Raw genomic sequence first — 12825 nt, forward strand, 5'->3', positions numbered from 1 at the left:
ATAACATAACAATAAAACAATATTAAAACTAAAATAACGACAATCTTTATATCTCAGCTACTAAGAGGACTGATCAATAGGTGATGTTAAGAGGGGTCACCGATGGATCCCTACCTCTCCTCTGCCCTCACGATTCCTTGGCTGGAGACAGGGGACGGGGGAAGAACACAGGTGCCTGATCTGTTACTTATTGCCTCACCGCCTATCATGAGTATTCACGGGTGGCCAGGAAATGCATGACGTGATCTTAGCATCATTGTTGTTGCAGTATCACAGGACGGAAATCAATATTTTAGGCTACGGCCTGAATAGGAGTTATGACATTGCAAATTATGGGCCAGATGTACGACCATGCAATTTTGCGAGTTGCAAATTTCGCTCAATTGCAAGTATCAATTTGCGCCTCGCAAAATGACATGTACAACAGTGTCAGAGACACTGTTTGCGATTCTCCATAGGGTTTACGTGCCTTATCAATATTCATGAGGCACTCGCAATTTGTGACCCCATTAAGAATGGCTGGCCCTCCCAGGTATGGTGGCCTGCTGGGCTCAGCAGACTTCCATGTCTGGGACTGCTTTTAAATAAACCAGTTCTTTTTTTTAAAATGTAGCCCGTTTTCCTTAAATTTAAACTGATGCATTTAAAAAACAGAAAAATTAAACGTTTTTGGCCCTGGGACCAATGGTTGCCCCCAAATGAAATGTCCACTGCATTTGCCAAGGGGAAGAGATTCCCTTTTGCGATTGTATTACCACCCTCTTGAAGAGGGCGGTAAATTGCAAGTGGTTTGTGACCACAATTACTTCATTTCTCCTAGTTTTTCCTCTTTCTATGTGTGCTGCAGAATGCAGCAAGCATAGAAAGAGGAAAACACCACCATTGATTGTTTTGTGCAGGACGGTGCCCCTTCCTGCATAAAAACAATCCTTCCTACAAGGCAGTCATTTGTTCACCAGCGCAGGGAAAGAGTAAAGGGATGCGCTGTATCTCATAGATATGCCGCATTCCTGCCCTTTTCTTTTGATACAGGGCAGCCAAACAAAAAGACTTGCAGGTATTCACTGCATGAAAAACTTGTAAATGAGGTCTTGTGTATGGAGGTATGCAAGTTATAGTAACAGAGTATTTTAATTTTGTTAACATCTTTTTTTAATATTTATTTTTGGTACCTAGGTACTTCTGATGTACTACCGTGGTACTCTGTACATTTAAAATATATATAGAGAAATTTGTAAAAATTTGTCCTTACCTATTACCACTTGAAAAAAGTATAATATGTATAGGAACAATATCAAACCTAATACTTACCAACATCTGAAACCCTGAACACAGGCAAAGTAGACCTAAAAACAACATGACTGCCTATAACTTTGGTAAAGGGAGTCATTAGCCGATCACATAATGCTTTTTCATCACTATGTACCATGGTACTACCACAAAATAAAGCACAATTTTGTGGCAATATTGAGGCTACAGATATCACTAAGTTTAAAGGCCTATAGCTTAAACAATATTTGCCCTACTTACCCCTGGTACCCAAAAGGACCATCTACACTCCATAATGACTAATCCTGATGAATTTCATGTAAATCCGTCCAGCCATTTTCTCACTTTGTGAGATATAAATGTCTGTGAAAAATGCTTTTTTGGAAAAATGCGTTTTGTGACCTCCCCTTTTACACCCCTGTCAAGACCCACTCCCACGCCTCCCTGTGTTATGCCCCAGCCATTGACATGGCTCGTGAGACAATCAGGACGAGGACTGGGGCTCAGACCCACCATCTCTGTCTTAAACCATGAGGTGGGTTACATCATTTTCAGGCCCAAATCAAATACCTAGTTAAACGTTGGCCTGTCTTTTGGAACACTGGCCGCCATTTTGGATCTGGGAGTAGCCCCACAATAAAAGGGGACCAGACCCTATTTCACCTGCGAGAGATTGGGGTATGGCTCCACAATAAAAGGAGACTACACCCTGCTTCTACTGCCAGTTATTGCGTCTCCATCTAACAAAGTAGCAGTATTCCTCGAGAGAGGAGACACAGATTTAAAGGGATAAAGATAAACCTCTATTGCGGAAAAATATGTTTTCATAAAAGACAAAAACTCTGAGGACCAAGACTTAGTGAGATTTCTTATAGAGAGAAAAACTTCCCTGGAGAAAAGGAAATGACATTGTTTAAGGTAGTGAATAAAACCAAATGGTCTGTTAAAAAAGACTTATCTTAAAAGCAGGAATGTTCTCTTTTTCTAGAAAAAGTGAAAACTGCTTGAGTTGAGAGTGTCATGCTCAGAAGATCAAAAGATAACCCTGGGCAGCGAATGATGAGAATCAAAGATTAAAAAGACTGGTTACAAGCACAAGAGAAAGATTTTATTTTTCTTGATAAGCAGAAGCGCTCGTGGACTCATTGCCACACCTGACTGCAGATCATGTTAGGAATCCTCAGAAAATGATTTAATTCTGAAACGTTGGCAAAAGTCTAAGCAGGCACCCTGATACTTTGTTGAAGTGAGAGTTTGGCATGTGAGATGAGAGCATAAGTTGCATGCTAATTAAGGCCAATGTGTTTGTGATTATGCAGAGGTTGTTAAATTTCACAGATTAGCATCTAAACGGTCCGGCTCAGGCGCATACCTCCTTCCAGCAGCACACCGGGAGACGGACAGAGGGTTTATTCACCACTGTTGGTCATGAGGTCCATCCATCAGCTAGGAGAGAGCGTTAATTGTATCATTCTCACCAGTTTGGGAACATAGTCCAAAACCCACGCACTAATGAATCTTTGCCTTCAACAGGATCTACTTCCCAGTGTTCCGTTCCTTACCACATACTCCATATTTTGAGCCAGTACGCTGCGTATTTGCATTCTGCTTCAGCTTAATTATTCACAGACCCCTACAACCCCCTCAACCAATCACTGTAAAACTTCGCATAATCCGCCAATGTAGAAGGATGACTGGGTCTGCAAAGTCTTGAGGAGAGTTGTCAAGCAGGCACAAAGATACTAGCTACCAAAATTCTAAGGAATTCCTAATTCGGAAATCCTAACTATAACTCCAGAGTGGCTACCATCACTTTGTAATAAAACAGAGTGCCAGTTGACACTTCTTTTTATGGTTAGGAGTGGGACCTAGTTACCCTACAAAATTGATTTATTGGTATGCTGATAACTTAAAAGCCATTTGACGAATCTTCAGGAAAGTTTCACCCACAAAAGTTGATCAACCTCAGCTCCTTTCTCGAACATTTAGGGATGATCAGTTAAGTGGGAGACCAAGACAAAAGTGGCCCAAAACTTACTTTCTCCATTAATTTTTCCATAAGAAAATTGAACTAAAATACTGCAAAAACAGCTGAACGGAATTACACCACATTTGGCAGAAAGCTTAATAACTACCCAGAAAGAATGCTTTTTGTGTTTGGTGTAAATCTCTTCAGGAGTTTTGGCGGAATTAGGGTTAAAAAACTCAGACTCTTGAGAGTCCCACAGTCACTCAAAATAAAAAAATAGAACAATCTGATTGGGCGAGGGGGCATTTCACCTATCAGCTGACGCACTCCCTAAGGAGCAAGGACTCCTCGGGTGCTCATGCTGTATTTGTCAGGTGCAACATGAAGAGAAATGTTTTACCTGCCTTTTCAATACACGAGACCCAGTCCCCATGTCCTGGAAAAACACCTCAAACATAATGGGGCAGGGAATGGGTACCTGTAACATATGGGGGGTCACAGAAGACTATGACAGCCAGTGAGGTTTCCTGGTCTTCTGATGGAGTCCATGGAAGTGCATTTGACCTCGCTGACTCCCACTGGAAAGGGGATGGGTCTGAGTCTCTGTGGGGATTTTCCGCAAATAGGCTGTTGGCCATATGGCCTTCATCCATGTGCAGTGAGGAATTGGCTGCCTGCAGCCAACCCCACTCCCCTCATGGCCGAGGCTGCGCCTCGCGGAGAGGGGTTGGCTGCCCCATGGGGAGCTGGATGCAAGGCCTGGCCAACCCCACCCTGCATGTGGCCAAATACCTTGTAGGGTGTTGTCTTGGCATTATGTATGGTAATAAAATACTACTTTACACTAAAAAACACTAGAAATGTACCCAAAAACTTAAGGGTTAAAGTGACGTTCTATTTTCATATGGTATTGATAACTTTTCTGTCTGATAAAAAAGGGATGTAGATAAAATAGTAGTGTTCTCTGTTACATACCTTTCTTGTGTAGGGTATCTCAACAGACATCAGTATTTCATTTGGTTTTAAAACAGTTTTTCTATAACCAGGAAAGAAATTTTCATCCATCTGTATAGTTCTTTGACCATCTTCAGATCAAAAAAAGAGACACAACATGTTAAGTGTGTTCAGCGGTGGAATCTCCCACCACAAAACAATAGGAATGAAGATCATTTTAGAAGGCAATTAACAAAAGTTTAAATAGTGCACCGCAAATTGAAAGCTGTTATTGCTACCCAATTTATGGAACGTCGTTTAATAAAAAGAAAAAGGATGAATGGCTGACTCGGCTCTCTGAGGATTGATATATGTGCACTCAGACCATCGACTTATCTCCCTTAACTTTTGGTGAAAATCAATCAATCAAGTGACTTGTAAAACGCGACTACTCACCCGTAAGGGTCTCAAGGCGCTGGAACAGAATAATCCACCATTTTACTTGCCCTATCAATAACCACCGCCCGCCATATGTTCAAACATAGAACGTGTTGTGAGTATGCTTATCGGGCTTGAGCTATTCGGTTATTGAAATCCATCGACCAATATGGTCCAGCAGGTTATTTTTGTTTTTTCTCCAAAACTGTACATTTGTATGTATATCTATTTGACAGTTACCAGAGAAAGTATTGTGATGGAATATGCAGATTCTAGTTAGGTGGAGGGTGTGGGTAAAAAAGGTAGATGTGGGGCAGTGTTACAAGGTAGGGAACGTCAAGAGGGATGCAAAAAGGATGGGCAAAAGAAGTGGTCAACATACCTTCACCCTGAGCCTTTCTGGGAATTGGTGAGGTCTTGTATAGGTTTTTCCCTTTACACAAAACCTGAGCAGAGGCAGGGTTACCTCAAGCATAGTGACTATCACCAAAGGATGCTCAGAATAATCAGATATTGATAACATAGTCAGGAAGTGGGGATGGATGAGGCCATGTTCTTGGCTGTTGAAACAGAACACAAGTATCTCCGGGCTTTACTTTATTTCAATTGTGCCCTCCTAAGGGTGGGTGATGGGGCAACACTATCTTGGTATGTCTCAGGCCCCATATTCACAAAAGGAGGCAATTATGGTCCCATCAAATCAAGGAAATGCTGTAAATTCCTGCAATATAATGGAATAGAGTCTGTAAGCAGGATCTGCCTCTCTTAGTGATTGTGTGTTTCAGTGTCTTATCATTGGCATGTCCTTGTTATCATACCTTTAAAGCGGATCACATTTCCAGGTTCTTCTGCCATTGTCTGTGTCACTCAAATTTCAGGGACAGGCTAGGACTTTCCAGCCTATGTGCTACTCGTGAAGCCCGGTGCTACCTTGTCCATTCGGTACAATGCATTAATTTGTGTAACTGGCTCAACGTCTCACTTTTAATATTCATTATAGAGCAAAACAATGAGTTCTATTTCTTAGAACGTGTGCCCTGTATTGCATAATGTTTTCAGAACAACGTACTACTCCTTACAGAAAACTTGTGCCTCTTTTCTGTGCTAGACGAACACGCTCCTTATAGTTTGATTATTATGATTGTTACTATATACAGGTATATCCCCTGCTTACCTATTGACATCACGGTCAATTTGGATCCGCTTGCCATAAACACAGGATTAAGGTCAGATATCGGACTGGCAGTCATTATATTTCCCCCAACAGCCTGGAAAAAATAAATACAATTATTACAATCTATGCTGTCAGAAAATCAGAGCACTACAAATAAATCTATGCCAAGTAACAAAATATATTAAATAATTGGCAAACGGTCATGTTGTCATGGTAAGCGATGGTGAGCAAGTTCAACTGCATTCATGTGGCAAAGTTGTTGACTTTGTCATGGGGGCTGTTGTGAGGTGACCAAAGGGGACATAAGAGCTAGGTCACTTGGACACTTTGATCACTTAACTTGACTCGAAACCTTGACCGGTCCCACCTCCTTTATTATATCTCCTCAGTTGCTCACTACATTACTCCCTACCTTAGAATGCATGAATAGCCTTTTTTAGGTCAGGCCTAAAGATAGCTCTAGTTGTCTTGCCAGCCTCATGTTTTTCAACAAAATCATGCAAAAATACATACATATATAGGACCTACCAACCAACACACTTTCGTCATTGGTCTGTTGCCATATCACTCAAACTATTTTCCCTCGTACCCCAGTAGAAAGTATAGATCAACAAACCAGTCCTCTCCAAGCACTGGATGCTTTCACTTTGAGTGACTGCATTTTGCTCATGCACTTATATACATACACCTAAAAATAGTCCTCCAAAGACAGAACGTGTTAGACGCTTGCACTTTCCAAAGACTTGTAATCCTTATGTAGGGTTTCATTGACTATTTCGCTAACACTCAGGAAAATTATTGTAAATTGCAATGTTGACTCCTCATTATTAACCAGGTTTGGCACATGTATTTATCATACAGAAAATTAGCACAAGTCATTATAGTAGCTAGAATATATATGCAGATTTGTAGGTTTGTAGTGTAAGTCCTATTTTCTCAATAGGCCCTGCACATTGGAATAACATAAACAGTAGTATGGACGTAGAAGTGCGGATCTTCCAGGTCTCCACTGACTATGCTAAACTTAATTGGGTTTGTTACCAACTAGCTCAGAGGTCACTGGAAACTTTCTTGACTGAAAAGGAAGTGATCAGCTTCCCTGGTACAGACAAGAAGGGATTCAGTTTTCCAACAACCGCATAAACATGACAACTTTGCTCCTTAGAATAAGAGTCAACCTCTAGAGTCGTATTGTATTGTATTGTATTGTTTTGGTAAAACGCAAAACAGCTGCCCCAGCAATGAGGCGTCCCGGCGCTAGAGAAACCAAAGACCCTGGCCTGAGAGAAGAAGGTGGAGGGGAATTAGGGAAGAGGGAATAGAAGCGTTTTAATGGCGTTTCGGAAGGCCAGTAGACTTTCTATGGAGCGGATGTTTTGTGGCAGACTGTTCCATAGTTTGGCTCCTAGGACCCTAAAGGAGCGGCCGCCCATGCAGGAGGTGCTGGTTAGAGGATCGCAGGTTACGTGACGGAGCGTAGGAGGTGAGTAGAGGTCGTAGCAGTGTTGGGGTTCCAAGTTTGATAATTTTAAAGGTCATGATAAGGGTTTTGAATTTAATTCTGGAGTCAACGGGTAGCCAGTGTAGTTTTCGGATTGTAGCTCTGGCCGAACATCTACGAGGGAGGCCGACTAGAGCTCTAGCCGCAGAGTTCTGCACGCGTTGCAGTCGTGCTATCTCTCCTTTGTTGGCGCCAAGGAGGAGTACATTGGCGTAGTCCAAACGCGAGAGGATGGTAACTTGAATGATGAGCTGGCGAACCTTGGCGTCAAAGAAGCCCAGTATGTGGCTAAGACTCCTCAGCAGGCCGACACAGGTGCCAGCGACTTTTTTGGTGTGGGCCTGATAGTTGGTAGAGGCATCCATCCATACTCCTAGATTTTTAACTAGGGATTTGGGGGGTGGGATGGTGCCTAGGGAGGACGGCCACCAGTGCTCATTCCAAAGGCTGGTGTTTTTGCCAAGGAGTAGCACTTCTGTTTTACCAGCATTGAGCTGTAAACAGTTGTCTGTCATCCATTGGGCTATTGCGGAGAGACCGTTTTTAAATCTGGAGGCTGAGATAGAAGGGCCTTCCATAAGAGTGATGGCCAGCTGTGTGTCGTCGGCGTACGACACCAGTGTCAGACCCCACTCTTTGGCCACTGTGGCAAGAGGTTGCACATAAAGATTAAAAAGGGATGGGCTCAACGCCGAGCCCTGCGGGACTCCCTGTGCAATGGGCTGGGGTTTAGATAGAAAGGGGGGTGCTGAGACCCGAAAGGATCTGCTTGAGGAACGATCGGAACCACTCCGATGCATGGCCAGATACTCCGAATGTTTCTAGACGATTAAGAAGGATGTCGTGGGATACCGTATCAAAGGCTGCGCTGAGGTCGAGAAGAATCAGCGCAGCACTTTGACTGGCATCTAAGATCGTCCGGAGGTACTCGGTGGTGGCCAGGAGAGCAGATTCAGTGCTATGGCCTGGTCTGAACCCATTTTGTGATGGGTCCAGGATGTTGTTTTGGACCATGTGCTGGGATAGAGTACTGTTCGCATGGGCTTCTGCAAGTTTGGACAGCCATGGGAGCAGGGAGATTGGTCGAAAGTTCTCCGGTTTAGATGGATCTAGGGTAGGTTTCTTGATGATGGGTGAGACCCACGCTTGCTTCCAGGCAGATGGTACACTTGCTGAGGAGAAGGAGAGGTTCAGAATAGAGGTCAGGGAAGGTAGAAAAAAGTTAAGTGACTCTAAGAATTGTGCCGGGCGCATGGGGTCTGACGGAGAACCAGTTTTAACTTTTCGGCATAGTTTATTGAGGTTGTCAGTGGAAATTTCCGGGATATGAGTCAGGGTAGTATAGTTGGGGGAGGGAGTAGGGCTTTTAGTGGGGCTGGGAGAGTGCTGAGGAAAAGAAGTATAGATTTTCTGTACTTTGTCAACAAAGAATGTAGCAAGATCTTCGCATTGTTGCGCAGAGGAGATACTGGGGAGGGGGGATTTACCACTCTGAAGTTCTTGGACAAGTTTAAAGCCTTCTTTGGCAGGGGTAGGGCTAGAATTGATTTTGTCTGCATAGAAGGCGGTTCAGGCAGCGCGGATGGCTTTGTCGTACAGTTTTTGTTTTAGTAGATAGTTGGTTTTATCTTCGTTGTTGTATTCCCTTCTCCATAAGCGCTCAGCTCTTTTACAGTCTTTGCGCATGGTTTTGAGGGTATCATTATACCATGGGTTGGACGGTGAGCTACGTCCTTTCGTCCATTTTGCTGGGATAAGGGCGTCTAATCCTCCCGTGATCCAGTCATGAAACGTGCTATAGGTTACGTTGATATCAAGGTTGGTCTCATGATGGAATTCCCCAAGGGTGGTATGAAGGTCGCTGATGGATAGTTTGTGCCATGGTCTTTTTAGATGATGAGAAGGTGCGATTTTATGCCTTATTTTGTTGACTAGAATGGTCAGTTTAATAAGGTAGTGGTCTGTCCATCCCATCGGTAAGGGTGCATCTGTTTTAAACTCCTCGATGTTTGTAAATACTGGATCTAGAAAGTGACCAGCTAGATGCGTAGGGGTTAGAATAAGAGAGTTAAGTTGCAAGGCAGAGAAATCAGCAAGAAGATTTTTGATAGTGGCGTCATTAAGCAGGTCAAAATGAAGATTGAGATCGCCTAATATGGTGAAGTTTGCATTTTTTGTTACTAGAGAGTTTGCTGTCTCAAGAAGAGCATCAATGAATTTTGAAGCGGGGCCAGGTGGGCGATAGATGTAGAGGCCCGACATGGTGAAGTTGGGATTAATCGTGATCTTAAAATATGCACATTCACAGTCGGGACGTTCTTCCTTGGTAAATAAGCATGAAAACTGTTTTTATAGATTATGGCGATACCTCCTCCTCTTCCATCCCTATTTAGGGTCGACATAAGGTAGTCGTCTGGAAGCGTGAGGTTAGGTATGACTGAAGTGCCATCCCGTAACCAGGTTTCACAGAGGAAGAGGATGTCAGGGTTTTCATCCAGTATAAGGGTATTGACCTCAAAGTGGTGTTTGGTTAGTGACCTGACGTTGAGATGGAGGACCGTAATGGGGGTTGTATTGGGTAAGTCTTGTAGTTGTCGAATGGTGTGGGGGTTGGCTGTAGTAAAATTACAAGTTTTACATTAAAGGCAGGTGAGACCAAGCGTACCTGTTATGTGGGCCAGGACCGTCCAGAATTCCAGGCAAGTAGTTGTTCCCTGTCGTAATGAAGGGGTGCTGATGGAGTACGACCAGGGGGTCTGGCGAGTGGCGATGACTTGGCGATGACGGGAGAAGACGGGCTTGCCTTAGGCACGCCTTTGGCGCGCAAACGGCGCACCCGCTGCGCCCGTCCGCTGCGCGTACGGTAAAGACACATACTTTATGGGGAGGGAGGAAGGGGCGTGGCCTCCAAGGGGCGTGGCCTATCAGCACACTGGCAATGGCGCCGTGGTTGTTTGTGAGTCCACTGACAGTGCAGGGGCAGCTGTGCGGTGTGCTTTTAGGATCGAGTCCTGTGAAGCCTGGGTGAGTAAGTGCTATAAAATCAGCAAGTTATTCAAAAGTGACACACAAATAATTTAAAATCAATAAGCGGCTATCTCCCGGCTTTTCGCCTCAGGAGGTTCAAGGGTTCTGGCAGGCAACGCTATTATTCAGCGTTATATACCTGCTCGGAAGGGGGGCGTGGCCTCCAAGGGGGCGTGGCCTATCAGCACGCCGGCAATGGCGCCGTGGTTGTTTGTGAGTCCGCTGACAGCGCAGGGGCAGCTGTGCGGTGTGCTTTTAGGACCGAGTCCTGTGAAGCCTGGGTGAGTAAGTGCTATAAAATCAGCAAGTTATTCAAAAGTGACACACAAATAATTTAAAATCAATAAGCGGCTATCTCCCGGCTTTTCGCCTCAGGAGGTTCAAGGGTTCTGGCAGGCAACGCTATTATTCAGCGTTATATACCTGCTCGGAAGGGGGGCGTGGCCTCCAAGGGGGCGTGGCCTATCAGCACGCCGGCAATGGCGCCGTGGTTGTTTGTGAGTCCGCTGACAGCGCAGGGGCAGCTGTGCGGTGTGCTTTTAGGACCGAGTCCTGTGAAGCCTGGGTGAGTAAGTGCTATAAAATCAGCAAGTTATTCAAAAGTGACACACAAATAATTTAAAATCAATTAGCGGCTATCTCCCGGCTTTTCGCCTCAGGAGGTTCAAGGGTTCTGGCAGGCAACAATAGACAGTTATTTTACTCAGTCAGTTTTGTGCAGATTACTTTCACCAAAGTGCAGAGAATAGAGAGACGGGCGTTTTCAATAAAAAGGTATTATTTATTGAACAGTCTTTCTTCTCATGCAAGAGAAATGAATTGCCACAATTGCAAGACTAGTTATTATAAAAAGTGCGTACAGTAAAATGAGTATTGCGAAATAATACTGTAAAAGCATTGATATGGTTTCTTAGCCATACAATGGTTAAAATGAATAAAATATATCCATTCATATATACATTTGACTAACGTACTCAACTGGTGCTTCTAACTACGCCTACCACAGTGTACCTGACCTAAGCCTAATACTAGGGAGGGAGTAAGTAAGTAGCAGTTTTAGTTAAGTTGGTTTTGCCAAGGTTTGCTTCAAGAATTCTCTCTAAGGGTTTAGTCAACACCATACCTCTGAAATAGAATGTTGGAGGTCTTGTATCTCCTTCCAGGACTCGATATCCCAGTCACTCGCAAGAGTAGGCTGGAAACGCCAGAGCTGGATTTTCTTGGCAGGAGAAAAAGACAGCGTCTCTTTCAGCGCGTCGAGGAAGAGGAGGGGCAGCGTCCCTGGGCAGCTTGCATCTGCTGGGCTCTGAAGGGGACAGCTGTTCTGCTACTATGTTCACCACACCATCGCTATCATTGATGTCGTTGAGGCAGCGTTTGCTTAAGGCAACGTTGGTAATATTTATACCTGCCTTGTTTGACGTAAGTTTTTGGACATAAGACGTCAATAAAGATGTCACTAGGAAGTGATCGTCTCTCAGTGCTCGTTAGAGTTCTATTACTAATCAAAACATAGCAAGCGGGGTTTTCCCAGGTTGCTGAGTTTTATCTTGTTGAAGAACTCGGAGTGTAATCTAGGAATTTTAGATAGTGGCTTCTGCTGTGTCATTTGCTCTAATGAGCTGCAGAGGAAGTGATTCTGAAATGTGGCTCTGATCGTGTTAGGCCAGAGATGAGTTTCTGAAATATCGCTCTGGATCGTTTATGCTATTATAGGGGTATAAATGGATTATAGCCGTATAGGGGCATAAGGTCACAGTATTGATCGGGGTCCTAGATTAGAACGCGACAGGTTGAGGCCTCACCCCCTCAGCTTGGTGCAGGTCTTCTGAAGTAGTTGCATCTGAACATAAAGTCATGTAGCCCAGTGATCTTTCATTTGTAGCTCCTCTGATCAATGTTACCAATCACAAGACTTGATAGATATTCCAATTCGCTGGTGAATACAGAGAACTATATTAAGACATCAGCATCACAGAGCCCCTGTTTGTTTTTTAACCCTGATTGCTCACTTGGATGTTTATGTGTATATTTTGTATAGTTTACATGCATATCTCAATTGGTTATCAGTGCTTTTCCCAGTGGCACAACTCTTACATTTAATAGACCATTACACCAAGGTCTAATATGATTTTTACATTACATTCCTGAGACATGGCCTGGTGGCCAGGAATCGCTTTTCTCTTCTGCATGGCATTTGGTTCTGGAAGTGGGATTTTTGTATTCTTTGACATTGTCAGTTGAAACAAAATCTTTGCATTGGCTGTTTCAACAGAGATTAGAACATTGGAATGTTGAGCGCTCCATTGTAGACAATAGAGTGCTCCAGGCTTCTACTGGCTGATAGAAGCCCGGAGAGCAACATTCCAATGTTTTCTATTCACAGCTATTGCTGCGAACAAAGGCCTCTTAGAGTCCAGGGGGATTTCAAATGCCCCGGCCTCTGTGAGGCCTTTGTTTTACTAATTAGAACATTCTACCCTCTAGGGGAGAAATGTTGTAATAGCCTTATAG

At 43.8% G+C, this 12825-nt stretch overlaps 1 protein-coding gene across 2 annotated transcripts in view; it reads right to left on the reverse strand.

Moving 5' to 3' along the window:
- LOC147709418 (xanthine dehydrogenase/oxidase-like) overlaps positions 1-12825 on the reverse strand; it is a 379031-nt gene that overhangs the window by 192198 nt on the left and 174008 nt on the right. For both annotated transcript variants that reach the window (XM_086927988.1, XM_086927987.1), the window contains exons 12-13: positions 5784-5877; positions 4214-4323 (exon numbers count right to left, since the gene is read on the reverse strand). In XM_086927988.1, coding sequence (XP_086784114.1) covers positions 4214-4323; positions 5784-5877 — 204 coding nt within the window. The remainder of the gene's footprint in view (positions 1-4213; positions 4324-5783; positions 5878-12825) is intronic.

Source organism: Lissotriton vulgaris, chromosome 6 (assembly GCF_964263255.1).
Source record: "Lissotriton vulgaris chromosome 6, aLisVul1.2, whole genome shotgun sequence".
NCBI lineage: Eukaryota > Metazoa > Chordata > Amphibia > Caudata > Salamandridae > Lissotriton > Lissotriton vulgaris.